At 52.6% G+C, this 26,063-nt stretch overlaps 15 protein-coding genes across 15 annotated transcripts; 3 read left to right on the plus strand and 12 right to left on the minus strand.

The window, feature by feature from the left end:
• Positions 1-794: 794 nt before the first annotated feature.
• Positions 795-1,894, minus strand: PG985_014134 (uncharacterized protein; the record flags this gene model as incomplete). The annotated part of the gene is made up of 2 exons (XM_066833900.1): positions 795-1,673; positions 1,775-1,894. 2 exons carry the CDS (start codon positions 1,892-1,894, stop codon positions 795-797), a joined length of 999 nt encoding a protein of 332 aa, XP_066678640.1.
• Positions 1,895-2,269: 375 nt separating this feature from the next.
• On the minus strand, positions 2,270-3,362 carry PG985_014135 (uncharacterized protein; the record flags this gene model as incomplete). Its single annotated transcript, XM_066833901.1, has 4 exons — positions 2,270-2,284; positions 2,365-2,578; positions 2,632-3,188; positions 3,249-3,362. 4 exons carry the CDS (start codon positions 3,360-3,362, stop codon positions 2,270-2,272), a joined length of 900 nt encoding a protein of 299 aa, XP_066678641.1.
• Positions 3,363-4,085: 723 nt separating this feature from the next.
• On the plus strand, positions 4,086-5,362 carry PG985_014136 (uncharacterized protein; the record flags this gene model as incomplete). The annotated part of the gene is made up of 3 exons (XM_066833902.1): positions 4,086-4,199; positions 4,275-5,013; positions 5,217-5,362. 3 exons carry the CDS (start codon positions 4,086-4,088, stop codon positions 5,360-5,362), a joined length of 999 nt encoding a protein of 332 aa, XP_066678642.1.
• Positions 5,363-5,747: 385 nt separating this feature from the next.
• Positions 5,748-6,731, minus strand: PG985_014137 (uncharacterized protein; the record flags this gene model as incomplete). The annotated part of the gene is made up of 2 exons (XM_066833903.1): positions 5,748-6,533; positions 6,582-6,731. The coding sequence occupies 2 exons, from the start codon at positions 6,729-6,731 to the stop codon at positions 5,748-5,750; spliced, it is 936 nt and encodes a 311-aa protein (XP_066678643.1).
• Positions 6,732-6,988: 257 nt separating this feature from the next.
• Positions 6,989-7,570, minus strand: PG985_014138 (uncharacterized protein; the record flags this gene model as incomplete). The annotated part of the gene is made up of 1 exon (XM_066833904.1): positions 6,989-7,570. One exon carries the CDS (start codon positions 7,568-7,570, stop codon positions 6,989-6,991), a length of 582 nt encoding a protein of 193 aa, XP_066678644.1.
• An 817-nt stretch (positions 7,571-8,387) lies between these two features.
• On the minus strand, positions 8,388-8,984 carry PG985_014139 (uncharacterized protein; the record flags this gene model as incomplete). The annotated part of the gene is made up of 1 exon (XM_066833905.1): positions 8,388-8,984. The coding sequence occupies one exon, from the start codon at positions 8,982-8,984 to the stop codon at positions 8,388-8,390; it is 597 nt and encodes a 198-aa protein (XP_066678645.1).
• A 556-nt stretch (positions 8,985-9,540) lies between these two features.
• Positions 9,541-10,801, minus strand: PG985_014140 (alpha/beta-hydrolase; the record flags this gene model as incomplete). The annotated part of the gene is made up of 2 exons (XM_066833906.1): positions 9,541-10,452; positions 10,523-10,801. The coding sequence occupies 2 exons, from the start codon at positions 10,799-10,801 to the stop codon at positions 9,541-9,543; spliced, it is 1,191 nt and encodes a 396-aa protein (XP_066678646.1).
• Positions 10,802-11,545: 744 nt separating this feature from the next.
• PG985_014141 (uncharacterized protein) lies at positions 11,546-13,014 on the plus strand (the record flags this gene model as incomplete). Its single annotated transcript, XM_066833907.1, has 3 exons — positions 11,546-11,604; positions 11,665-12,113; positions 12,212-13,014. The coding sequence occupies 3 exons, from the start codon at positions 11,546-11,548 to the stop codon at positions 13,012-13,014; spliced, it is 1,311 nt and encodes a 436-aa protein (XP_066678647.1).
• Positions 13,015-13,167: 153 nt separating this feature from the next.
• On the minus strand, positions 13,168-13,636 carry PG985_014142 (uncharacterized protein; the record flags this gene model as incomplete). Its single annotated transcript, XM_066833908.1, has 2 exons — positions 13,168-13,541; positions 13,618-13,636. 2 exons carry the CDS (start codon positions 13,634-13,636, stop codon positions 13,168-13,170), a joined length of 393 nt encoding a protein of 130 aa, XP_066678648.1.
• A 982-nt stretch (positions 13,637-14,618) lies between these two features.
• PG985_014143 (HC-toxin efflux carrier TOXA) lies at positions 14,619-15,590 on the minus strand (the record flags this gene model as incomplete). Its single annotated transcript, XM_066833909.1, has 3 exons — positions 14,619-15,128; positions 15,193-15,344; positions 15,566-15,590. 3 exons carry the CDS (start codon positions 15,588-15,590, stop codon positions 14,619-14,621), a joined length of 687 nt encoding a protein of 228 aa, XP_066678649.1.
• A 1,664-nt stretch (positions 15,591-17,254) lies between these two features.
• Positions 17,255-17,992, minus strand: PG985_014144 (uncharacterized protein; the record flags this gene model as incomplete). The annotated part of the gene is made up of 2 exons (XM_066833910.1): positions 17,255-17,462; positions 17,715-17,992. The coding sequence occupies 2 exons, from the start codon at positions 17,990-17,992 to the stop codon at positions 17,255-17,257; spliced, it is 486 nt and encodes a 161-aa protein (XP_066678650.1).
• A 304-nt stretch (positions 17,993-18,296) lies between these two features.
• PG985_014145 (uncharacterized protein) lies at positions 18,297-19,106 on the minus strand (the record flags this gene model as incomplete). Its single annotated transcript, XM_066833911.1, has 5 exons — positions 18,297-18,318; positions 18,357-18,457; positions 18,540-18,645; positions 18,776-18,950; positions 19,025-19,106. 5 exons carry the CDS (start codon positions 19,104-19,106, stop codon positions 18,297-18,299), a joined length of 486 nt encoding a protein of 161 aa, XP_066678651.1.
• Positions 19,107-20,272: 1,166 nt separating this feature from the next.
• Positions 20,273-21,490, minus strand: PG985_014146 (uncharacterized protein; the record flags this gene model as incomplete). Its single annotated transcript, XM_066833912.1, has 2 exons — positions 20,273-21,174; positions 21,274-21,490. The coding sequence occupies 2 exons, from the start codon at positions 21,488-21,490 to the stop codon at positions 20,273-20,275; spliced, it is 1,119 nt and encodes a 372-aa protein (XP_066678652.1).
• A 1,137-nt stretch (positions 21,491-22,627) lies between these two features.
• Positions 22,628-23,011, plus strand: PG985_014147 (uncharacterized protein; the record flags this gene model as incomplete). The annotated part of the gene is made up of 1 exon (XM_066833913.1): positions 22,628-23,011. The coding sequence occupies one exon, from the start codon at positions 22,628-22,630 to the stop codon at positions 23,009-23,011; it is 384 nt and encodes a 127-aa protein (XP_066678653.1).
• A 328-nt stretch (positions 23,012-23,339) lies between these two features.
• PG985_014148 (uncharacterized protein) lies at positions 23,340-24,585 on the minus strand (the record flags this gene model as incomplete). Its single annotated transcript, XM_066833914.1, has 4 exons — positions 23,340-23,702; positions 23,777-23,930; positions 24,104-24,190; positions 24,296-24,585. 4 exons carry the CDS (start codon positions 24,583-24,585, stop codon positions 23,340-23,342), a joined length of 894 nt encoding a protein of 297 aa, XP_066678654.1.
• Positions 24,586-26,063: the final 1,478 nt, after the last annotated feature.

Below are 26,063 nucleotides of genomic sequence, written 5' to 3' on the forward strand. Positions count from 1 at the left end.
TGACGTATGTTTCGGGTTCGTATTTCGCCTTTCGATGTTTTCGGGAGTAGCTCAGGAGGCAGCACGATCAGTGCTAGGAAATGCTGTGGCGGAAGCAAGAGTCGCTGACCAACCCGAGTCGTCCACCACAGGGCACCAGCTATCGAAGATTTGGTAGCGAGAGAAAGCAAGTGTCCGTGGAGAGGCTGATACTCTAGTAACGGTAAAATTGTGTAGGATGTTGGTCCAGCAAGAGTTTCACTGACGGGAAATGGTCAGAAATAGGTAGAGCCGGAGTTGTGCAATGCAATGAGAATAAATCGAAGAGAGCCGGTCCTAAGACAGTCGATCTTAGCAGAGCAGATCTGAAAAGAAATTGAGCGTGAACAGTGCTGACCGGAAAGCAACTTGGCCTAAAGATGACTGATGTAGTAATTGCCCATTAGAGGCCAGAGGATCCAGAAGGCGCTGAAGTAATGAGGAAAGATCGTGCACGAGGTGGTCTTAGGAAGCATTGAATGGAAGAGATTTGGTCATGAACGGAACTCAGAATTGAATGCAACCTATCTAATGAATGAAAACACCATTGAACATCTGACCGTTTCTCGCCCGTCCCTTACTGCTATGGCACTCGTACTGTACTGATGCGTTTTTGTAAGACTGGCGATCCGACTGTGCCCGGTGAAGTTTGGTAAACAGACCGTGCTGGCAGAGAGCCGCCCACATTTGGGCAATACGATAGTGATACGACTGTCTTGGTGTCGTCAAACGTGCGTGCGGATCGAAATGTCTTTCAGTCTATCATCCATGGGTATCTAGAGCAAGCATATAGCCTGCTTCTCCTCAATGTATCCGTTGATACCGTCTCTGCCAAGGAAGCACTCCGGGGAGAGCGCGTTCCAGAGGGCCAGGCCCACAAATTCGAGCCAGCCCGCATGCTTTGCAGCCGGCTCCTCTTTGCCAAGGAGGCAAGTAGCCTCCCGTGGTCCCAGGAAGAGGATCTCAAAACCCATGAGAAAGCCCAGACTCTCTGGCAGGGGTACAATTTGCAACCCGCCTGTGCCCTCTTCACTGTAGCGAAAGAAAATAGGACGCATTAAGCCTCTCAAATCGTCTAGAGCCGCATCCATAAAGATGGGTTCGGCACGCCATACGATCTTCAGATATCGAATACTCGGCAGGTATTGTTTTTTGACATAATGAAGGAAGTTTCCCATGGTCTTATACCCATTGATCTCAGACATCTCAGAACTGCTGTAGAGCTCAGAGGAGAAAGTGTCTGCCATGTGGAAATCCTGGTTAACAATATCGTAGTTCAAGTAAATTGTCTCAGGGATGTAGTCAGAAGAAGATAGGTCCAGTCTCTCGATCTTAAGGAGGTTTATGTAATCCAAGGCAGAACAGATGGGCGCTGGACAAGCCTCGAGGTAACGGTTGTGAGGGTCGAGCTCCTCGAAGTGAAAGGGTTCAGCGTCGAGGTGGAGAGTGTCAATCTTTATGTTAAAGTAGGACCGGAAGATGTGTAAACCCATGTGGGAAATCTTTCGGTACATTCGTAATGTTTCATCACGAGACTCTTGGTTGATTCGCGCAGTGACGGGCAAATTGGCTTGGGGTGGAGGATAGCCAGGATCGCCAGGAGCGTATAAAGCATTCTGTGGCCAGATGGCCTTGGGTTCCCAGTTCGCACGCCACTGGACGTTCCAAAGTCAGCATTTGATTGTGCGATGGCGGTATGGACAGCTACACGATCGTGGGGATTGGGGTTTGAATCTCGTGATTTCAGTCAACTTACAATCTTGAGCCGCAGCTCAGTAGGTAGGCGCGAGAATGGCTGGAACTCAGTGCCGTATTCATCCACCTCGGGATCGAAGAACAACTTGAAAGATTCCATGAGATCCATGAACCGGTCCATTTTGCGAATCGGATATCAAGTCCTGCAGAAGCTGTGTTGGTTCGAGAATTGACTCCCGAATGGTGTTAAGTAATTCGGCCAACTTGTTTTTGGGCAGGTGGAAAGGATGAAGCGGTCCAGGCTTTAACGACCAAGGGCAAATACCTGTGGGGATACAAATTCAAGACGAAGGGCCTTGAAATCGTATCAACAATGCCAATTATGACTCATCAGGTCTGATGTTTGGAAGACGGAAAACATCCATTAGCACTTTACCCACGTTTCACGCATATTTCACCATTGTTGCATGCTACGACAAGCAGGCTATGGCATCCAGGGCAAAGTCTGAGAATCGATTCAACCTTGGGGGTTACCATTAGATATGTCCAGATACAACTACATCTCTGCCAGCTATTTCAATACCAGTATGTTGTCTAAGCTCACTCTTGCGCTACGTACAAGCGTGAGTACACCATCGTCTATCGACATACGAAATCCCGACGATGATGCCGCAGTAGATCCTGGACTGTCTGATCACCCCACAAGAAGCCCTCAATCGTAAAAATGTGCCAGAGATAGATGCCTAAACGATCCAGAAAGTTGCGGTACATCTTCGGGTCGGCGCTCACTCTATTGGCGTACCGCACAGCTTCCTTCTCCCTCATGAAGAGAACATTGATCGTCTTCCAGTTCCCGCCGCGATCACTGTTGGCCGACATAGAAATGTGGACACCCCCCCCCCAACCGTCCGAAGGAACAGAGGCTTCTCGCCAATGCTCCGAGCCACTCCCAGGCAGCTGGCACCGACGATTTTGAATGAAACGTTTTCTCCCAGGTGGAGATCTAAGTCCAGCTCGACCGTGAGCTCGCGCAGGCTGGGGAAAAAGGCCGCCACAACGTAGCGCAGGAAGTTGTCGAAGGACTTGTGCCCCCCGCCCCCGACGGTGTAGGTCACCCTCCGGCACGGCAACGTCGCTTCTATCCTTCGGAGCCGCTGGAGGACGACGGGCGGGAACTGCCTGACGGTAATGCGCCGGAGAGGGCAGCAGTCGAGACGGACCGAGTCGATCTCATAGTTCATGACGTCGCTAACATCACAGATCGAGCCCTGGATAGACATAAAGGAAAAGAACGGAGATGATGTAGGAACCTTGCTGTATTTGCGAAGCGTTTCCTGGCGCGACTCGTGGTTGACGCAGGCCGTACCGGGGAGGGGCGCTTTCAGAAGCCTGGGGACGCCGTTCCGGCCGTGACTCATTCGAGAGATTCCGAAGTTGTATGGTGAGAACTCTCGAGGGGTCCACGAGGACCGCCACTTGTGACGTTCAGGATCAGTTTCTGCTAGCTAAGGGTAGGTTTAATCGGAATGACTTACAATCTGACATCGAATCTCGGGGGGTAGTCGTGCAAACTGATGGAATTCTGCATCTTGGCTCGATGTCATAAGAGATCGTGGCTGATCCCATGGAGTATCTGCAAGATATGACATCGAGAGATTTGATAGGTATTCTTATTGTAAGTTCTTTGCGTGCTAGTGGCGTTGGAGGCCGATTATCAAACTTGGTATTAGGTGCATACGTTCTGGACAGGTAAGCCGGATAGCTACGTGTAGTAGAGGAAGAAGCCTGAGTTTTCGGAAATACGTCGCGGTAAATTATTTTCATGCAACAATTATTTCAACAACAGACAGCCAGCTAGAATAATACATGAGGTGTACCGACCATTAAGCTTTGGTATAACCGAGGAATCACCTTTTATGCCATCTTGAGTTTTACTCTTGCCCTGTTGACTCTTCTTTCTTTTTTTTTTTTTTTTTTTTTTTTTTTTTTTTTTCGATTCGTACTAAGGTTTCCCGGCAGAAACAAAAGACTCACAAAGAGTAAGTTACCTCAAAAATGATAAACTCAAAAACAAGGTATCATACCCGATACCTTCGAAACTCTCAAGCCCTGTTGACTCCAGATTCTCACTTTCCCAGTCTGGAACAAAAAGAGATATTGACATCTCAAGAATAAGCTTTGTCTAATCCTAGGTACCTTCCCTACTTGCAGCGAAGTGACTACTGTTAGGAGATACAATCATAATGATTCACTGGCCTGCTCTTTCACAGCATTGATGATATTTAACTAAGGTCGTCACAGCCTGAACCGCACCATTCATTCTTATTCCTCTCACCAACAAGATCCAGACACCGCCTTGGTAATATTTCAAAATGGATGAAATCATGGAATTCATGGACTCTTTGAAGTTGTACTTCGAACCGCCTGACAATGGCACCGAATTCAAGCCATTCTCACGCCTACCCATCGAGCTTCGCCTGAAGATTGTAAGTCAACTGCCGAAGCTATTTCTACCTTAACAATCACATGAAAACATATCTATCTAACATGCAAATTCTCAGTGGCGTTCAACCTGGACACCCAAGGAGATATGGGTAAAAAAGGCGTTGTTCAAATGCTTCGACGAAGAATTCAAGCATCCCTACCCTCTGCCAGATGCAAATCTGCCAGTCACCGCTTGGGTTAATCAGGAATCCCGGAAGGAAACTTTGCGACTCTACCGCACGATTCCGGACTCGGAATACTATACCTTTGACTCCTACTTCAACGCGAAGATGGATTCCCTGAAGCTGGACGTTTGCGCGAGGTCCCTCTTCCGCTCATTCGACCCTGTACACCTTCTTGGGGTCCAGAGACTAACGATCTCTGCGGGCCTCTACTACTTTGACTGGGCTCACCATTTCAAGGAAGGATGGGACGCTTTCTGGTTCAATACACCTTACGTTGACCATGTACAGCCCGAGTACCAGACAATCGGGACCCTCTTGCATTATGTTAAGCCACGATATCTGTCAAGTCTTGTTCATCTAAAATTTGATGGCAACCGCGGTCTCCAAACCAACGAATTTCGCGAGGACATGCGCAACTCAATACGCCCGCTGTTCTTCCGCTACAGAGGTGGCAAAGGAGGCATACAGATCGTGCCCATCGCATATAGGGAGAGAACGATTGAGAGATTGCATACCGGGAAATCGCATACAAAAAAATGGTTCAAGAAAGTCTGCGGGGCAGCCGACCCGATCATTCTGACTGGCTTCGAAATCTTCTTTCTGGGACCGCGCGAGGCTGCTTGCATCCAGGGTAAGTCTGCGACTTCCCGTGGTTTTTTTCTTGTTCATTACTCCAGTGATTTTCCCATTAGCCCTACTGGTCATTTCATGCTATCCCTATGCCTTTGGGTAAAAGGCGTACCTCATATTCTATATATTGCGATTATTCCATTTTGACACTGGGACACCTTGTTTATTCTAAAAGAGTAAAAAACTGACACCGCGAGTCCATAGATAAAGCTGAGCCGGCTGCCAATCATCAAGTCTGGTTAGATTTTGTGAGCATCTACCTCTGGCACGCGCTCAAACCGGAACGCCTGTTGGACGCAGACGGTGTCACCAGTTTCCGTACCGACCCGCGGGCTAGCTACCTATTTTAGAAGACACCAGCAGGATATATAATTCAAGCTACGTGCACTGTTCGAGGCAATCCCAGTCCCCTCCATTCCCGCATGTGTTCAACTTGGCCCTCTATTGTTACAGTATCATGTGCGAAAAACGTAGGTTGCGACTCACATGTCAAAGTGTTAGCAGACTGCTTCGCGAGAAGTTTGTGTTGAATTGCTCAATCGCTCAATCATGCTGACAATCAGGCGTTCAGGCCAATTGTCAGACTTTTTGGTCAGAAGATGAGAGAAGAGAAGGATGGTCCAATCATCTGGGGCTCCGAAAGGAGCTGTCTAGCTATAGCACTGTTCGGTTGGCGCGTAGTTCCAAGACACAACTGTAATAGAGACCTCACACTGAGTAGACGTCGGTGTGTATTCACTCAGGTCCATTGACCAGTTGCTCAATCTCCCGGTCTCCCTTCAAGAAGTCGTCGGGCGCGAAAACGTGCCAGAGGCACAAGCTCAGATACTTCAGGAACACCTGGTGATCTTCAGCGCTTTCAGCATCCTCCCGACCGGCCGCCTCGCGCTTTCCCACGAATCGAATCTTCGTCGAATGCCATCGGTTGATCTTGATGGAGGGCAAGAATTCGACTCCCTGTCCGTCGGAGGTGCGAATGAAGAGAGGGCGCAGGGAAAGAGCGATATCCGGATCCATGAAGTCAAGGCGAGGCACCTGCGGGCTGTCATCCAGTCGAAACTCAATCTCCTGGAGGTTCGAGAAGTATCTCCGTACAACGTAGCGTAGGAAGTTGTCGAATGTCTCGTGGTCAGGCCGGTCGGTAGGGAAGTACGCCTCGGTAATCCAGAGGTTGGGTACGCTGGTCGGAGTCGGGTGGTGCCAGTCGTGGAACTTGTGCATGAGGGACATCCTAATCTCCATCCGTTCAAACTTCTGGAAGATGTTTTCCGGAAATTCACTGGCGCGTCCCGTGTAGCTATAGATAAACAGCGTGTCTAGCTCGAAATTGACGCAGGCTCGGAATTCGTATTCGGGCGTGTTCGGAATGATGTAGTACTTCCTCAGCGTCTCTGAGCGCGACTCTTGGTTGACGTGGGCCGAGGTGGGTAGAGGGCGTACTCGGCCATAATTCCAATCGCGGTAAACGGGTCTTCCCGATTCCCATAGACCAATGGTATCAGGGACCCATGTGTTGTGCCACTTCGAACGTTAACTTTTGCTCCAAGATGAGGCTGCTGGAACACTTACTATCTGACACCGGAGCTCAGCAGGCAGCCTGGGGAAGGGGTGGAATGTGCGACTTTCGGTTGCAGTGACAGGCTCATCGGCTTGGTTCAAAGTCATCATATCCAGTGCCTCCCATGGCGCACCCCAGTCTGGATCAGACAGATCCTCCATTTTGACGACTGGAATTTGCTCGGGGATGAGTGAAAAGGAAAGAAAAGAATCAGGCAGCTCAGCAGAGGGACTGGTAGTTGTTTATCTGCCACAGCCGTGGTGAGGTAGCTTCCTTGCATTCAATCTTTATAGCATATCGATAAGATTAAGACAATCACTTACGGCTCACTTATTCCTTACTTAAATGCTATCGCATTTTCTTTTCCTAACGTTCAATGTGTCAAGTGACATAATAGCTTCTACAGGCTAGTTGTCTTTCACCAAGATGCAGTAAACCGATGACTTCCAATCAACTGGTCGGCATCAACATCGTCTTTCGAAAAGAACTCGGGCTTGAACACATGCCAAATGCATCGGCCCATGAATTCCAAGAAGACCCGATTCTCGGAATGGTCTTCATCGCCGCCAAACCGCGCGGCCTCGTGCTCCTTCACGATGAGAATCCTGACCGCATCCCAGCCGCCCCTGTCATTGATGGTCGGCAAGAACTGCAAGCCATGTCCATCTGCCGTCCGGAAGAATCGAACAGGGCAACCCATGGCCCGATCGGTGCGACATGGGGCGGACAAGAACGACTGCCGTCCGATGTCCATCTCGGACGCAATCTCTATATCAAGCTCGCGTAGCCTTGGGATATACTTCGCGACGACGTACTGTAGGAAGTTGTCGATCGTCATGAAGTCCGCCCATTCAGGATAGCAGCCGCGTGTCCAGCATCTTGGAACGATGGTGATCCGCTGGAGGTTCTGCAGAAGCGTTGCGGGGAATTTGGAAGCGTTGCAAGCCGAATGGAAACAACTGAAGCGCACAGTGTCTACTTCATAGTTGATGAACCCCATGATGTGCCATGACGGCATGGTGGATATTTTGGAATAGGCTCGCAGTGTCTCTGCGCGGGCCTCTCGGTTGACTCGGGCCGTGGCTGGGAGGGGTGCAACCAGGCGATTATAGCCCCTGCCGTTCCACTTCCTGGACGCATCGAATGATGACGACGGGAAGATGCGAGGAGTGTATGCCGCTTTCCACTGGAGGGAACACCATCAGCTCTTGACACTGAGAAATGATCCCGGGGCAACTCACAATCTTGCAACGAATCTCGACTGGGAATCGCGGAAACGGGGTGAACTCGGCGGCTTGACTGACGTCTCCTCGGAACCTTGATAGATCCCAGGGTAACCCAATAAAACTGTCCATTTTGAGGGTGAATGTGTTTGGAGTGTGATCCAATTCAAAATCAAGCCCAGAATGATACCTTCGAAGAGAGGGAGTGGCCGGCAGGCGCGGCAAGATCAAAATAGTCTCCCCGCAAAGATTAGTAACATCTGGAGATGCCAAGCAATGTTGCCTAAAAGTACGAAATACATATATCAAAGCAGGTTCATCATCAACGTAATGTTAGCCACGTAGACTACAGCATTGCAATCGCCAAGTTTCATGGCTTTGATTTGAATATGTCAATATAATAGCAACTGCACAGCCCTATGGTACCACTCTCAAAGCGCCCAACGGATATATTCCTTCTGATTTGGTCCCTAAGGAATATTCTTGACAAAACACCTGCGGGTGTCTTGTGATTGCCGCTTATAAATCTATCTCAGCCATCCGGATTGTCATTACCAAACGGTACAAGATCTGGTACCCCAGGAGTTCCCTGTCTTACCACCGTGACACCTCGGAAGTTGACGCGTCCAGCTCTGGTTTCTGGTATTGCTGCTGTGTCTGCTGCGGTATTCTATCAGGTTCCCCCAGCTCATACCGATTCTCCTTTTCGTACTGGTTCTGTTCGTGCAGATGCCTCTCGGAACCCGGCAAGTCTTCGGGGCTGCGCTGGCTCGTGGTCCCTTGCGACTGGGGGGCCATCGACATACGACCCAGCGCCTTACGGCGGTGGCGGAGAACGAGCCAGCATAACGCGGCCACAAGGGCAACCCCGGCTAGGGCCCCGACTACGATGCCGGCGATGGCGCCACCACCAAGGCCAGAGCTCGTACTCGGCGCGGCAGATGCAGAAGGTGTCTCTTGAGGGATATGATCTGTCGAAGTGGCTGCCGGGCTATCGGCTGAATCGGTACGGAATGGCAAGTACGTGTAAGTCAGGTAGGTGTAGTTCCCATCCGGTAGCCATGACAAGATCGCGGCTGCCACACTCTTCGTTGTGATGGTCGACTCGAATCCGTTGATGTCCGTAGTTGTGACGAGAGAGGACTCTACAGACACGGCACTTGTGAAAATGCCGGTATGGCTTGTCATCATTGAGGCGTGTCTCAGTTAGGCTGATGTCAAAGGCGGGTTATGCAATATGTATGGAAACGGAACAGAGCAAGCTAGAAATCTGGGAAGTTTGAGAGTCTTTCGAGACTGGCCGCTGCCGGCAACACCCGTATATTTAGGTGGCACACAGAAGCGGGAAGAAATCCTTCCTTGCCTAGTGCTTACTTTGGTGAGATTAAACTGCTTTGCCGGGCAGGCAGCTGACACAGTTGATTATGCAGGGGGTGATGGGTGGCGGCCGAAAAGAAAGGGAAAAGAAAATAAACAGGGGCTACTGAGTTAGATAACTGTCGGAGCGCCACGAATGGCGTGATGAGGTAACCAATCAAATCAACAGATCCATATTAGATATGAGATGATGTAGGGCTGAGAATACTTGGCAAAAACGCCTCATCAACTTTAATTGTTCAGATACAGCTCGTTGATATGCAATTGCTTCCTGTCTGGACAAAGGGTTTGGTGCAAGGGTTACATCTATATAAACGCGCTGTTCCAACAGCCAAACGGAAGTCGACCTGATAAATTAGACTCTAGTCTCTCAAAGCTTTTGGAGATCAGCTTCCACTACTGCAGCAATGTCCAGATTGTTCGTCTCGAGGAAGAAAAAGTGCCCGTTGCCGGTGATGCCAACATCGCTCAGCTTGGTCCACGAGTACGGCACGCCCGTCTGGTTGAGATACAGCGCGACGCAGTGGTCGTATGTGATGTGCGGGCTCGCGCTCGCCGTATACATGACGAAGGGCACCTTGGCGACCTGCGGCAGCGTATGCAGGACCGGCGCCACCGTCCCGTTCGTCGCGGTAGACTGCAAGAAACACGACCGCAGCTCAGGCGTATCGACGCCGACCTCGACGGGCCGCAGCTCCGCGGCGGACAAAATAGGCGGGTCGTACGTCAGGGGCGTGTTGGTGAACCCGTAGGGCCGCGACGGCAGGCGCCCCTTGTCGGGCCCCGCGGGGTCGCCCAGCATGGACTGGAAGGGCAGGCAGGTCGGCTCGAGGTTGACGCCCGCGCGGATCAGCTCCGGGCACGCGTCCGCCAGGAGCACCGTGTACTGGCACGAACCCGAGTGGCAGAACGTGACCGACTCGCCGACGACGGACAGCAGCGCGCAGCCGGCGGCCCGCATCGTCAGCTCCTGGTTGGTGCTGTTGCCGGTCAGCGGCACGATGGAGGCCTGGAAGGCCTCGAAGATCGGGTCGCCGCGCACGCCGCGGCCGGGCCACTTGTCGTGCCCGACGGCTTGGGGGTACGGGTGGGCCGCCAGCTCCGGCGCCGTGAAGCCGTCTTGGGTGACGTTGTCGGTGGAGCCGAACCGCTGCGGGAACGCGGCCACGTCGTTCTGGCCGCTGCGGCCGTTGCCGGTGATGTCGACGATGTACACCTGGTACCCGGCCTCTACGAAGTACGATGCCCAGCCCTTCCTGTTGTCGGGCGTGTTCAGCCAAACCTGTCGACTCGCACGTTTAGTATCTTTCAGGCGGGAGGAAATGAGAGCTTTGCCACGAGTGGTTGCTTACCGTCCCAGAAGGCACGCCGGCAGATACAAATACGAGGGGGTATGTCTGGTTGACTCCAGCGAGAGGCGTCAACTTCTCGACATACATCTGCCCGGTGAATATGCTCTGTCCAGGGATGGTGGAAGGCACATAGTCACCGCCGACATAGAAGAAGTCGCGAGTGTAGGCCGCCTCCGATGACTTGCACTTCGGGCTGAGCGCGTTGATTCCAGTGCAGTCTATGGCGGCAACACTTGCTGCCAAGGCGAATAGACCAACGGCCTTGAGGAAGGAAGACATGCTGGCGTTGGTACCGCTCTTTTTCGAAGATGTTTGTGTCAAAATCTAGTCTCTGACCGCATTGTAGCCACGCTGCAAATTCCTCAACCGCGGCAGACTGCTGCAGCGGGGGCGCATGAAAGGGTGGGGCAGGAGAGATTGGCGAACGATGCTCTACAGTAAGCAGTAAGATCGAAGGTGGTGTCCCTGATCCTAGTATACAAGACCTAGTGGCTTGGCACGTACCAGGGGGAACCCCTGCCAACACGAAAGGAGGGATGGCAAAATCAGTAATTACAACTCCGCAAGAGCAGGCTTCTCTACCCAAACAAATTGTTACTTCAGACGTATTCCTTTCAATAGCTGACTCAATAGGAGCGGACTCGGTTCACTGTCTTTTGTTACGAGACATTCTATGCAGGGGGGGTATAAGAAGTTTGACGACCTTTGACGAAGCGACTACTTGCGACTTCAAGAGTTCACCTCTGCCGTTCCTTTGTAGAGCATCTTTGTATGTTTCGACATTTTGGGACTTGAATCATATGTTCGTCTTGTGACGAGATCAGTAGAAAAGAACAGAGCATATGAGACTATGCTGGTACTCGTGAACCTCTTGTCTAGGCTAGATGCCAACGATCAGTGTCATTAGTACATAATGGATGATGCTCTCGCCGCTTGTTGCAAGGACTTATCCTCCAAATCAGTAACAAGGCAGTAAACTCAACAAGGAAGAACAACAAGTTATCAGCCGCCTCGTTCTTGACAATGGGTGGAAAGGCAGTAGCCGTGATCGGTGCAGGGGTCTCGGGAATCATTGCGGCCAAGTACGTCAAGCACCCCGATATAGAACACTAGATTAACCATCCATCGCTGTATATGGCTAGGCGCTTGAGAGCTGAAGGTCTCTCCGTCCGCGTTTTCGAACGAGCACTGGGTCCCGGGGGTGTCTGGTCCTATAACTCCGATGCCAAAGCCCTCTTCGCGACCCCTATGTACGACCCATTGGAAACCAACTTGCCGCGAGATCTCATGGAGTTTGCGGATCAGCCTTGGCCAGAAGATACCCCGCTCTACCCGTCGCATCAACAGGTGCTGGGTTACATCAGAGACTACAGCGAAGGAGTCGAAGTGGAATACGGTACGGAGGTCGTGGATGTCTGTAAACGGACCCCCAAGTGGCCGCAACGATGGAGGGTAACCATCCGGAAACGGGACTCCGAGGAGAGGATCTCCTTGGACTTTGATGCTGTTGTGAGTTGCATCGGAACCTTCGACAAGCCGGTCATGCCCGAGCACGACGGCCTAGCCGAGTGGGAAAAGGCCTACCCAGACAGTGTGCTACATTCAAAGGCGTTCAGAAACGTAGAAAGCTACCGCTCAAAGGCAAGTATCTCAAGCCGTCATCCACAGTTCATGGCTAGAAGCTGACAGCAAGCCTACAGAACGTCCTTGTCGTTGGTGTTGGACCCTCGGGCAGCGATATCGCAGGCAAATTGTCAAAAGTGGCGAAGACCCTCTGGCAATCAACCAGAGGCGATATAAAGAGGATCAGGAACCCCCGGATCAAGCCCGTTGGGCCCATCAAGAAGCTGAACCATAAGTGTGGATCGGTGGAGCTGCAGGATGGTAAAGTCCTCACCGACGTCGACAAGATCATTTACTGTACCGGCTACCACTACAGCCACTCCTACCTCCGCCGAGGTGTCAGGGCCAAGGAGCCGCTCTACAGCAACGGTCTCCGCATGGATGACCTGTGGGAACAGATGTTCTGGATCGAGGAGCCATCCCTGGTCTTCATCGGCATCACCAAGGACAGCCCAACTTTCCTCATCGCCCAGGCCCAGGCTGCCTATGCCGCCAGAATTCTAGCTGGCATCTCGGTCATCCCGCTCACACGCGTCATGAGAAATGAGTTGCGCAAGGACCTGGCGGAACGAGTAAAATTAGACCTCAACATCGAGGAAAAGGCACACAATCTGAGAGGGGAATGGAGCAAGGACTATGTCGACACCTTACAGGACCGGTGCGAGAAGGACGCTGCTGCGTTTAATGGTCATCCTATCACACCCGGAAACGAGCCGTTTCGATGGACGAAGAGAATCGATTGGGTCATGAAAAACCGTCAAGCGCTGAGAAGAAAATATTACACGGAGAAAGCTTGTCTGCGCCGGACTTACCCCACACCCGAGTCTCTGGGATTCAAACAGTGCCCCCAGTGCCCTGAAAAGAAGTGATGCGGCATGTTGGGATGTTAGATTCCGGTGGTGATGTGGATGAAGTCTTGAGGTAATCGGTTGCAAGACATATCGTTACATCCCAAAAGACCGTATTTTATTCGGAGCTAGCTAGCTGTACAGAGGCAAATGCCGGAATAGACAAAATAAATACTATTTCCCATTCACGCCGTCCGACCTCACCGCAAACCCCTTCAGCGTCTCGAGCGGGATCTTGCCGAGCACGCTGTCCTCGGTCGCGTCCAGGTCGACCTTGGGCACGCCGTTGGGGCCCAGCTCGCTGTTCTGGTAGGCCTCGAAGGCCTGGAACCAGCGGGCGGTGCAGAGGCACCAGCGGCAGCCGCCCGTGAGCCCCGCGCCCGCGCGCAGGTCGTTGCCCTTCTGGGCCGAGTAGTCCAGGAACTCGTCCGTCACGATGCCCGCGACGCCGTGGTGGCCCCCGTCGTCGGGGCCGGTGCGGCAGTAGCCGTCGCGGTAGAAGCCTGTCATGGGCTGCGTGGAGAAGAGCTTCAGGGGCTTCTTGAAGACTGTGGGTGGTTCGTTAGCTTGGGCGTCGCTCTCGCTCTTCGTCACTCAAGAAGGGGCGGTTGGGGCGCGACTTACCGTTGAGAGCGGACGACATGGTGTCTCGGTGATGAAGTGAGTCGTGATGATGGGAGTTGGCTATTACGGAGGAGAGTAGCAGTAGGGCTATGGCAGTGAATATATGACGAAACATTGTTGGTGAAGGTCTTGAGAACTCTCGATTCGAGATTAAGGTTGGAGGTTAGGGTTGGACTGAGACATGATGTCATGGATAGGGATGGTGGACTTTGTGAGTAGCGCTCAGCATGACGTCGAAACAAAGAACATTGGCAGCAGAAAGGCCAACCAATCAATGCCTCGGATGGCAATCTTTGGGTTCTATTCTGCTTCCATTGCCATGTTAGGCAATGCACTCTGCAGGGGTGGCCCATGGCAGAGTTCATACCATCATGACTAGGCAATATATCGGACTCCAACTAACAATATCTATTGAAATGTCAATGGGGGTGTTACGGACATAGACTTATCACATTAGGCCCATACAGCTTACATTCCGCCGGTTTTGGCATCTGTGAAGTCGCGGTCGAGCACATTGTAGATGTAGCTGAAGGCGTCGCCCAGGTGGTTCGACCCCGCCATCCAATTGGCGGAGGTCCACCAAAACCGTTGCGACCTCAGCCAACAGCAATGTGATGCACATGACAACCTTCAGGGCCTGGGTTTGCCTCAGTGGCAGATTAAAGTGGTTCCCATGTGCTGGAGATGCATACTCTGATGCCGCGTCAGGTCATCTCATTGCGCGCAGCAATCCCAAAGGTTCGCTCTGTGCGCCCTTGCTTCCCATAGCGCCCGAGGTGCAGCGTCCTCCAGCGGTCGCCTTACTCAGCCGCGTCGATGCCAAAAGGAGAGTACGGAATAATTGAAGAGGTAGAGAGTCCCGACAACTTTCTTCTGGGTGAGTATCATCTGTCGCATCATTGAGGGTGTTGCAGGCGACAGCGAATCTGAACAGAGGCATGAAGTTGCAACAGCCATCCATAAGCTGAGTCGAGGCCAAGTCAAGAAAGCGCGACTCTTTATTACCCGATCGTCGGCAATGTGTTGCTCTCTTTGACGACTGCCGTGGTAAGTAGCAAGGCCAGGAGCGCAAGCCCAAACTGACCGATGCCCATACCCGCCTGGACATCCTTGTAGACCGCGGCCCACACGGTCGTCAACAAGAATACCGAGAGGAGACCAGCACCCAGTAGCCAAACCACCAGGGCTATGTTGGGTCCTTCTACGATGTAGATGCCCCAACCGCAGCTCGATGGAGTGGAGGCGGTGTGGCCATTCATATGCCCACTGGTGCACGCCAGTTTGGTCCCAACTTTCTTCGGCAGCTGCTGCACGGCCAGGTTTCCGCTGTGGTCGCCGGGGTTGAGCAACGAATGCATGAACAGATGGGACTGAATCGGCAAAGGTCCGATACGGGGCGGGCAGGGAAAGAAGGCATACTCTCCTCCCCTCACTTCCTTCTGTGACGGGATGGAGTTGGTCTCGTAGTTACCGACACACTCGCCACTCTTGTATCGCCGGATTAGATCAAACTGGATTAGATAGCAGTCAGCATCGTCCCTCTCTGTGTATGCAAGTCAAAGGTTCGTAGCCTACCTTGACGTACTCAACCGCCTTCGGCACCACGAACGGGTTCCTCGTCAGGGACCCCCTCGTTTTCCTATAGGCCTCCCGTATGTGGCGGAACAAGACCTCGTCTTGCCCGACGTGGGTGAGCTCGACCTGATCCAGCTTGATCTGGAACGGGCCTGTGTTGACACACAGCAGCAGGAACAGTTTATTCCCCGGCTGGATTGGTGGCGCGCCGTTACTACGATTGTACCCTGTGTTGGTTGGGTTGTCCCTAGAGGGGCTGTTGCTCCCTCCATCATTTGCTCTATGGCGGTCGGACTGTTCCGGTGAAGGTCGCCCGCTCGTATTTGCCGTGACTGACGAGCTCGGTGATGTCGCAGAAGAGACGGACACCGACCCTGGCCGCGAGACTTGGTGTACATAGCTAAGTACGTCCTTCTCTTCGCCAGATGGCACATCAATGTACAGGGGCTTCCCACATCTCTGATTATCGTCAGACGTCGCTCAGCAACATGGACAACTTCAAACAGGGGCGAGACTCAGGGGAAGGGGGGTCAACTGACGCAGAGCCATGATGTTCTTACAATCCCGGGCTGTATTCGGGGCCACGAAAGCATGAGGAGCCAGTTATACCAATCAAATACGATCTTCGAACGATCCGACAGTGATCTGGGACGAAGGTAGGATACCTTTGTTGGTGCGGTGTGGATCATGGTCTCTGGGCCAGCTCGAGCAGGTAGTTCGTGGATGGATGGTCCTGGTGGCCGGTCACTGATTGGGTCGATCTCAGGCTCGAATTCAGGGCTGAGGGGAACCGTTTCGTCTTGACTGGTGACCCCCATGGTCACCTACTTTGGGCATCCCACTTTGACAAGCAGGCAGAATAACAAATATGGTGTCGTAATGATATCACCCAAAGGCGGGTGAATGTCGGCTGTAACACGGGGAATGAAGTTGGATTATGATCAGATCATGCAGCCTTCGTATCAGGCTGGATCTGTCAGATTTTGGCCTAGGCTGACGAGACAAAGCCTCCCAAAGATCCGAATGCGATGCCCCTCGCGAGGCTGGCCAGTAGCGCTTGCAGGTTTACAAAATACAAGCCGGCCAATGAAAGTAGCCGTGTTACACGTGACTCTTTTACCATTCTACAGGTAACAATAACAGGCGTTAAGGATGTGTGGACGTTGAGACATAACAGGGGCAGTTTTACTCGACGTAACACGAGCTTTGCCAGTGGTTTCGAAGAGATGACACCAACCTAATGGGAATGATATTGGCGTTTAAGGATGTGTCAGTGCGGTCAGAGCCCGTCAGATCCCATTTCATATTGCCGTTTCATTACCTTGCTACAATTGCAAGTTGTTCCCAATACCGAAATAAAACCGGTACGTAGGTTTCGTCAAACCTGTATCGCGGTGAAGGACCTGTACCAGGCTCTACTAGGACACGATCGACAAGCCTCAGTGAACTTTAGCTAGCCAGGGAATCTGCAATGGCATTTCGATAGCAGAGCCTCTCCCCTGTTCCTGCTGTTGGGGCTTAGTTGTGTCCTTTCGCGAACCCGTCGCTTACGTATGATTCCATGGTGAGTCAATAACAAAAGGCTATAAAATCTGAGCTACATAGCAAGACCGGAGTATGTTTGCTGCATTTATACGGCTGGCGCTTCGTTGGGGTTACACAGCTATCTCCCTACCGCGGTTGTATATTACACCAACTGCCGCGAGGTTACACAGGATGCAAATAACCGTTGGCCGCAAGGATAAACGTCCCCCCTGTACCCGCATTATGCACTGTATTTTCCCGTTTTGGTCATATGCACTTATCGTAAAACAGTTTTCCCTCCAAGTCGGTCAGGGAACACACCCAGGTAGACTTTCAATGCACATCCGGTGAGCAATCTTGTTTTCCCAAAGCGGCCACTGGCACGAAGCACTGCCGGCTCAGCCCTATCAGCAAGATGTTATGTTGCAGGATATCTTATATCTTATCAAAGGGCATTATACATGCACCAGGATTACAGAGCCACTGAGCCAAATAGAGCCTAGAAGGTCTCTGGTATTGCCATTTCGACTGCCAGCATCTACCTATCGGGATAGGGGCGCCAAGTGTAAGCATCGGAAGACTGGATATCCGAAGGCAATGAAACACCTGAATCGGATACACCGGGTGCCTTCTCGGGCAGGCAAGTCCCAGAATCCAAAGCTTGGTAGGTTTCGAGGACATGAGAACAAACGCCAGCAGCACCCCAACGCGCCATTGCGCGCCAAGTAGAAACAAGGAAACCGTGGCTGGGCGCTGAGAAGTAAAGCCGTTATCATACCATATTCAAGGCCACCAAATCAACAGCTCCTGCTGAAACGCAGACCGTTCAAGATGATCCAGGTTCCCGTGGCTAAGATAGGGGAACATCGAATATCTTCATAAGGAAAAGCGAAAAGCAAATTGGTATTGATGCGTTATTCTATAGGGGTAATTGTTGTTTAAGCAGCCGTGTCCCATGCAATCGTAGTCGTCCGTCTATTCGTTATTTCCTTGCTCACTGGGTGTTGTACATGAATGGGTTGTAAACCATGTCTCTATCATAGTCTGTAGTATCTCCGTTATCTAGATCTCCGGTATTGGCCACGGGAATGGTAGGGACGCCGCCGCCGTAGCCATTGTTTCCGCCATTGACAGCCATGCCGCCCCCTGAGATGTTATCCATCGGGTTTTGGTAGTAGGGGTCGTGTACGGGAGGAGCTGCGTCGTCGGCAGGGTAGTACTGCCCGTCCAGAACCCCTTGGAGGTTCGGTGGGACTTGCTGGCTCCACGGCATCATGGCGGGTGGGTCGGAGAACGTGCTCGTCATCGGCGCCGCGTAGGACGAAGACCAGCTTGTCAAGGCGTCTTGGGGGGCAGGTTGCCAGTAGTCGGTCGAACCGGTATTTGATTGGGACGGCCGAATCGAAAACGATCTCGGATGGCTGTAATCGACTGCGTACTCGTCCTGGCCCAAGTGAGCCGCCCCTGAGTTCGAGGATGTCGGTCGTGGCGTCACTGTCTCTCCAGTATCCACGAAAGTAGTACTGGAATGTGAACCCCCATTGTCCGAGTTACTGGCTCTCCTTGTGATAATGGTATATCTAGTCCTTGTGAGCTATAGCCCTTAAGGTATGTATAGGGAATGTCTGGAGCCATTGTACCTATTCTTTAGATCGTTTCTCGATCGAGACTTGTAGTAGTTCTCCTGTATTTGCTTCCACTGTCTGCCATGCTTCTCGACTGCGCGTAATAGTCGGTCGTCCTGTCTTTTAGTAAGTAAAGTCTTTCTAAATCACAACAGAACGTGACTTGTCCGACAATCCAGCGCACTGTGGTTTTCATACCTCTTCCTCGGTCCAGTTTCCATGTTTTATGTTGGGATCAAGACTTTGCTGCCATCGTTTGGCGCACTCTACTTTCGCCGTCAGCTTTCCGATCCGTGCCGAGTTGCTATGCTGTTTTAGTTCTTACGGTCAGCTGAGCGGGAAGCCACCTCTTCCGACACTCTAGTCCACCTGTTTCACACGTCAGATGCCTCATTTTCCCCCAGCCCATTAGGGACTTTTCCGGATGGACGTACTTGGACCCGTGAACCTCCATCGCCTTCCGTAAGCGTTGGTCCTCCTCTCGACTCCAGGGCCCCTTATTGAGCCCTCCGCATACTTTGTTGACCCATCGTTTCCGGCAGTCTTTGTTGCTTCTGCCGGGGACGCCTTCGGCAATACGACTCCAATCCGTAATCTCGTTCGGGTCGGCTGATTCCGTCGTGCGACGTGAGCAATGGGGGGACACAAACATAGAGGGGCATGTGTAGTGGCCTTGGACTTACATAGCCTTGTGAACTCGTGGTACAGCAGCGCGTCTTCCTCCTCGGTCCACCTCTTCGGTGACTTGCGGCCTGAGGAAGCCATGGCGAAGATACTATGAGCATATCTCTGATGAACTGTGATGATGGGACTTCGATCTACATTTTGGACATGGTTCTGGGATACCCGCAAGCCTTAAGTATTATCTCTCTGCCTAGAGTTGAGACAATCCCGATAGTCTGGCTCTCCGGACGTGGCATTCTGGCTGCGCCCTGGAACACCAATCCGCATCCTCTGATAGGGCCTTACTGGGACGCTGTAACCAAGCAGAGATTTTCATGGGAGCAGCCCCCAAGCAAGCCGTTCAAAATAAGGCTGACGGGATGCAGGAGAGAGATTAGGAGCGAAATAGGGGCATGGGATGACAGGGGTGTTCCATTTGTTGTCCAGACCAGATTCGCATATCTTTTTGTGGTAGCTGATGACAGCCGCTGCTACTGCTAGGTAACCTTAATAACAAACAGGTAGCCTTATTCTCTGTCTGACCAAGACACGGTGTTTCATAACATGTCATCAGCTTGCACCTGCATGTCGGGTCGAGAAACCGAGAACCAGAGGACGAAGGCTCAGGGATGCCCGCCCAAAAAGGGAACTTCTCAACGGCATTCCACGGGACGCTAAAGCTATCAAGATAAGCTGAGAAAAGCCACACCTTCCTCTTCCTTGGCCGCCATACAACGGCACTTGGAGCGCAAGGGACTTTCGGGTAGGGTTAAGTGTCCATCGACCAGGATAGATACGTGGATACGGCCGCTGAATCCGTCGCCTTGGTACTGTTTGTAGCATCCATCCTCCTGACATGGCAAATGATCCCCGCAATATCCATTGTATGGAGGGCGGTGCATACTCCGGTCCGGCTGACATGGTGGGGTGTCGTGCTGATTTCTGGGATTGCAGGCGGGGGCCGTTTCTATACTTATACATACGGATTTTGACGGTAACTCAGCTTACCTAATTTTAGTTTCCTTCCTTTTTTCTGGCTGTGTACCAGCCAATCGCAAAGAGTACTGCTTTCGCTTTGTGTCACGTCCCACAGCAAACCTCCTCCAATTTTCACACCGCTCTAATCAATCAAACATCTACTCGACTGCATCGTCAACATGTGAGGTTCTATGCAAAGCAACATTACTTGGGAGGGCAGATCGGTCCCGAGCCTCCGGGAAGCACCGACCTAGATAGGTTAGAATTATTCTAAATGCGGGTATCGTGAGTTAGTTCATGCTGGCATGCCGCCCCCAAGACCTTGACCTTCCTCCCGTCCTTCGCGAAAGCCACGTGGCGACGCTGGCCCTCAGCTCCAACGGCTTTTCGTGCGCTTCTAGCTCATAACACGACCCTGGCCTGACGGCAGCCACAGCCGGCGCCAAGGCCGCTTCTAGCTCGAGAATCCCTGTGTCTTCCAGCTGCGGCTTACTATAAAACGCAACTGCTTTTCCCCTGTCGTCTGGCTTTCTTCTGCTATTGCTGCTTCTGTCTTTCAGGGCTGCTGCGCTGTCCTTGTCTTCTTTGTCGGCCTCCTCTCGTTTCCGGCGACGATGGAGAACTACGAACCATCCGACATTCAATGCAATGGCAATTAACGCGGTACTGCCTAACACCATTGCTACTATGTATTGAGTACTTGGGGTAGCCGCGGGCTCCGGTGACGATGGAGACTGTGTACGCGGCGTCGGTGCGGGCGATGACGACGATATGAACGCGGACGCGGATACGAACGTGGAGGAGGACATGAACGTGGACGAGTACAGTAGAGACGAATATGATGAAGACGATGATGATGATGTCGTGATAACGCTTGTTGTAGACAGATAATCGCCTGATGTCGGGTCATTCTGGCTTGAGGGGATCTGGCTTGCGAGTGATGATGAAGAGGGTTGATCATTGGGCGTTATGGTAGAAGAATCAGAAGGAGTGGAACTGGCTGCTGACGAAGTAGTGTTCAAGGCGATGTTGTTTTGTCTACCTCCTTTGGATGCATTGATCTGGAATGGCTTCATATCATTCATATTCTGGCCGGTCCTTTCGTTCTTGAGGTACATGCAATAACCATCCTGTGGCGGTATGGTATTGTTGATGTTCCACTCGTATGCCCCGTTATGGATGGTGACGTTCGCTATGAGTGCAGAGAGTATATTAGTCACAAACATGTAACATCTTAGGTGCAAGCAAGAATCCAAGGCAATAGTCGAAGAAAATAAAACACAAGGCTTACATGCGACATTCGTCACTTGTCCGTTCTTCGCAAACAATTTGATGGACACAGGAATATCATCGGCTCCCATTCCTTCCCACTCCACTCTGTACTGGGTGTCAATCCACAGAACTTCCCCCAGGCCTGGGTGAATCAAAACGATGTCGGAACTGCCGCCGCGGATGGCCGTCAATATGAAAACTATTTTCAGCAGTAACGCAAGGACAAGTTGTCCCATGGTGCTGACGCCCGCCAAATCGTGAATTGCAGTTCTCCCTGAAGGGATCCCAGGTATCCGTCTCGTTGGTAGAAGCCTAGGAGGATCTTTTCGCTTGAGCCCCGATATGTTAGGAAGAAGGACTATGCGCCAACACGCCTTCTAAATCGGTGCCTTGGGGGGAAAGGATTCACTGCGTCCAACGGAAAAGAAAACAGTTATACGAATGGAATGGAATCAATACGCCAGCAAGGCGCCAGCATTACCTTAAATCTATTTATGCCGTTTCGGGGGCCGCCTGACATCTCCACCAAAAGGGGCGGAGGCCCGGCCCCCAGCACGGGAGCACCCGCCACGTGGAATTCGCTTTGCACCATATTAATGGGACAGGCGCGTATTACTATGCCATTTAGTTATGCAGGGGTTTCATATCTGCACCCCTTGGCCGTCCTGGTAATCTCAGATGCTGCGCGGAAGCCGCCACGACGAATCAAAACGCAGGAAATTGATCTGCCTGAAGCAACCGACCGCATGTTGGATGTTCCGTCACAATTACAGGAGGCTGTTCATATTAATTACCTACTGGCCAGTTTACGCGCTCTAGGGACTTGCGGTGTCCTTCTGTCGAAGGTGGTCAGGTTGCCCCCTTTGATACACTCGACTGCCTGGGTCTTCAAGTAACAGTAACGTGACGCCGGCGCCTTCTGGGAACCGGGATAACCAAGCCTCAACCCAGGCCACGCATATCTCCTAGTCGCAACACGGCTCCAGCATCATACCAGAGATGCCGCTGGGTCAGCAACCCAATCCGCAGTCTAGCCAGTTTGCGCCGTCGTCAATCTCATCCGTCTCTTTCGGTAGTAGCGCAATTGGCAACCTGGATTCCCCTCGTCTCCGCCATACGACGGAGATTTCCCTTCCTCAAGCCAACAAACCAATCCTGCCGCAACCCCCGTCCCCAACACGTCGAGCCAGGCCAGCGGAAGCAACCAACCGGCGCCACCGCTCCCCTACTCCTCCGGCCTCTTCGTTCCCGAGCCGAGCCCCTTCAACCCGTCCCAGTTCCCCGCCCCATCCTCCTCCCATTCCCAACCCCCGTACAACCCGAACCTCGAGATCCACAGCCCCGCCCCCAACGCCCCCCTGTCGGCGCCGAACATGCTCATCCCGCCCGCCCTCCGCGACCTGCAAGCCCACCTCAACCACGACCGCCGCCCCTTCCAGCCCGTGCAGAGCCGGAACCTGCGGGTCGACGAGCGCGGCTACTGGGTCGTCCACACGTCCAACTGGACGCCGCCGCAGTGGCTTGCGACGTGGGCGCACCTGACGGAGTTCGTGGGTGGGGGGAGCGCGGGCTGGGGCGTCAGCGTGCGGCGCGAGGGGGACGGGTCCCAGCTGCGGGTCTTTTGCTTTGGGACTATGGTCGAGCACGTCTGGTGGCTGCTGTTTCAGGCGTCCGAGGGGAGCTCCGTGGTGACGGGGGAGCGGTGGCGGGATGCGGGCGGGGAGGTGGTTTTGGAGATGCCTCCGCGGGCGTATTAGGGTGTGATAGGGGGTTCGAGGTAGGTGGATGGGGATCTGTCGTATGACAATCAGGGTGGGTAATTGTGTGTATATAAATGCACAATCTAATATATGGAAATGATAGATTTGAAACATGTTATTGATTATGTACAAACGAGTGTTATTCATCCGTACAACTGACTTGGTCCATGGTTGGTTTTGGTCCAAATTTCTCCCTTGTCAAATTCAAACACGCCGTTCATGTTGCCCTCTTTAGCCTCCCCTTCCTGTTTTTAACAAACTTTTGATATCCCATATGTCCCCAGTCCAGTCTCCACAAGTCCCTGACCCCAACCCCTGAGCCCCCCTATTTCCGGAACAGCTTGTACGGCGACGAGTTGAGGTCGCAGATGTCGCCCTTGTCGGGGTAGTAGCAGAACTTGCCGCAGCAGTTCTGCACGCAGAAGCCGCCGGGGCAGTCCCCGTTCTGGTTGCAGCGCTGGCCGGACCGCTGCTGCTGCCAGCAGGGCGGGGTGGCGCTCCGGGGCGCGCACCGCCCGACGCCGTCGGCGCACATCCGGCACTCGCCCCCCTGGCAGTTGGACCGCGGGTTGCCCCAGCCGCCGCCGCAGGACGGCATCCGCTGGCCCCACGGCGGGCACACTTGGGGGCCCTGGCAGGTGCCGTAGTTGTGGCACCGGCCTTTGTTGCAGATTTCGCCCCATTTGCACTGGAGAAGGGGTTAGGGACACGGCGGGAAAAAGGGGGAGGGAAGTTGAGGAAGAAGAGTGGGGTGGTGCTTACCGAGTTGCCGCACTTGCCGCAGTTGTCGTGGTCGGTGTTGCAATCCTTGCATTGTCCGCCGCACCAGGTCTTGCCGCCCGAGCAGGATCTGGCAGTAACCGTGGCCGTGACCGTGGAGGTTGGGGTTGGCGCATAGACGGTGCTCGTAGTAATACTGTCAGGGGAGAGATTAGGCAAAAGTCAGTTTGTGTTGATGGAACAGTGATGTAGGGACGGTGGTGTAGATCTGGTGGGATAGGTAGGTAGACTCACCCAATGCAAGAGCACGCACTGCGGTACCTCCATCCGTCGCTGCCGCACTGATCGGTGCAATAGGCGGGGACGTACTTGCGCCTGGCATCGGCAGTCTGAGCTGCCGCGTCGTCACGTTTCATGTAGGGGCCCGGGGTGATGGTGACTGTGACCGTGGTGGTTCTGTATCGTCGGTGTCAGAATTCGAAAAAGATAGCGTCTTTCAAGTATTCCAGGGGGTGTAGGATACATGTTTGGTGATTGGGGGAAGAGAGAAGAAGGACATACACGGGAGGTGTAGGGGTGACCGTCGTCACCACATAGCTGGAGCAGTCCGTCTGGCAAACGTTCGGCGGGGGCCAACCCCCATAGTTTCCGCGGATACGCCGCAGGCAGTTGTCTTGATTACAACGGCGCCAGGCCGCATCGGTCGCCTGGGCTGCGTCTGTCGCCTGAGCTGCGTCGGTTGCCTGGGCCACGTCTGCCTCCTGAGCCGCAGCTGTGGCCTTGGCTGCATCTGCTGCCCTGGTGACGCCGGTTGCGAGGGCAGCCAAGAGTAGTGACAGGTTGCACTTCATGATAGTAATGTATTGTAGTAAAGGGTTCAAGTGATTCAGCCTGAGCTTCCTGAAGGTACTGACATCGAGCATCGGAAGTCCCGTGGGCTTAAGTAGAGACGGCCCTACATCCGGGAGCGAGGTTATTGGCCAGATACCCGAGCACCCCATCACACGACGTCTCGTCTAAGTTTGGGCCCAAGAAATGTATGATTTGACATCCCACCTCTTGGTCACTTCCTTTTCTCATTGGTTACCGACGGCAATAGAGTTATCACGCGATAATATGCCCGGTATTACTATAGTATTGAGTAAAGACACGGAACTGGACCAATCGAGGATCATTGTTCCGGGGATTGGCTTTTGGCTATGCTAAGGTTACACTAACAGGTTGTCCCACAGAGTATACTGGAGCTCTCAACTCTATACCATCTACTCCAACCAATGACATGCCTGGGCTCTTAGTGGCTTCTGGGGCTAGATCGTCCCAGAACTGCGGAACTGCCGAGCTTAAGCTGCCCCGCATACCCGCTAGCACATATGCTTCATCTACCACAGTCTGTAGGGGTTGCTTCATCATGATATCGTCAGACATGCACCACCATTCGTCTACCAACAAGAAACCAATTCTCCTCCGCCCGCCAATTCTTCCAAGGTTTGCTTGTATCAATGATTTGGATACTTTGCTGCTATGGAAGACTTGTCCACACACTAGTGGTACAAGCCACGGATGTGTTATTGCTGAGTTATGTAAGAGCAATGCGCTGCAATTGGCATCTATTAAAACTTCAAATCAAGATGACAGGCTGTCAGTGCATCATTTAAGAAGATTGTCACTTGGGCCCATCCAATATGTGACACCTTCAGAATTATCCATTCGGCAAGGTATTAGTCATGCAGTGCTCAACACATTGCCCAAATCCCACACACACGCTCTCACTCATGAAGGCCTGCATATTTCTCTCCGTCAACTACTGCAACCCTAACAGGGCGGTTTTGACAATATAGCCTCTACGGCGGACTCTTGTGGAGGCCAAACAAGCTGTAGTAGTATGCCTTTCCCGAGCAGAATTCCTGCTTTCACGCTCCATAGCCGGGAGTCTGGCTCAGCGATTTTCTACGGTACAAGTCCAGGTCGATGGGATATTAGTGGAGGACATTTGCAGTAGCGTGCCACAGAGCTGGGAATATCTCCCGGGAGAACTAACACTGCTTGGTCTCGGTGTGCCAACAAAGGAGGCCTCCTCCTGTCACAATGCTACAGGAGGGGTGCGTATGATACGATAGTAAGTCGAATCCACTTGTTCCTGGCATCATGAACAAGTTCATCATGACAGGAGCACTCGCGTCATGATCAGCATGTATTTCAGGTAGGGCGTCTTGAAGTCAGTGTCAAACCTGCAATGCAAGAGCGACGCTGCCTGTTGGGCAATCCTTTGCGGGTTTCATAGCTTGTCTATCTGACCCCGGCCCGGCACAACTTGCCATGACCGCGGGCC

The sequence above is a fragment of the Apiospora marii genome (genome assembly GCF_038362585.1).
Source record: "Apiospora marii strain CBS 49790 chromosome Unknown utg000011l_segment0_segment0, whole genome shotgun sequence".
In the NCBI taxonomy this organism is placed as follows: domain Eukaryota; kingdom Fungi; phylum Ascomycota; class Sordariomycetes; order Amphisphaeriales; family Apiosporaceae; genus Apiospora; species Apiospora marii.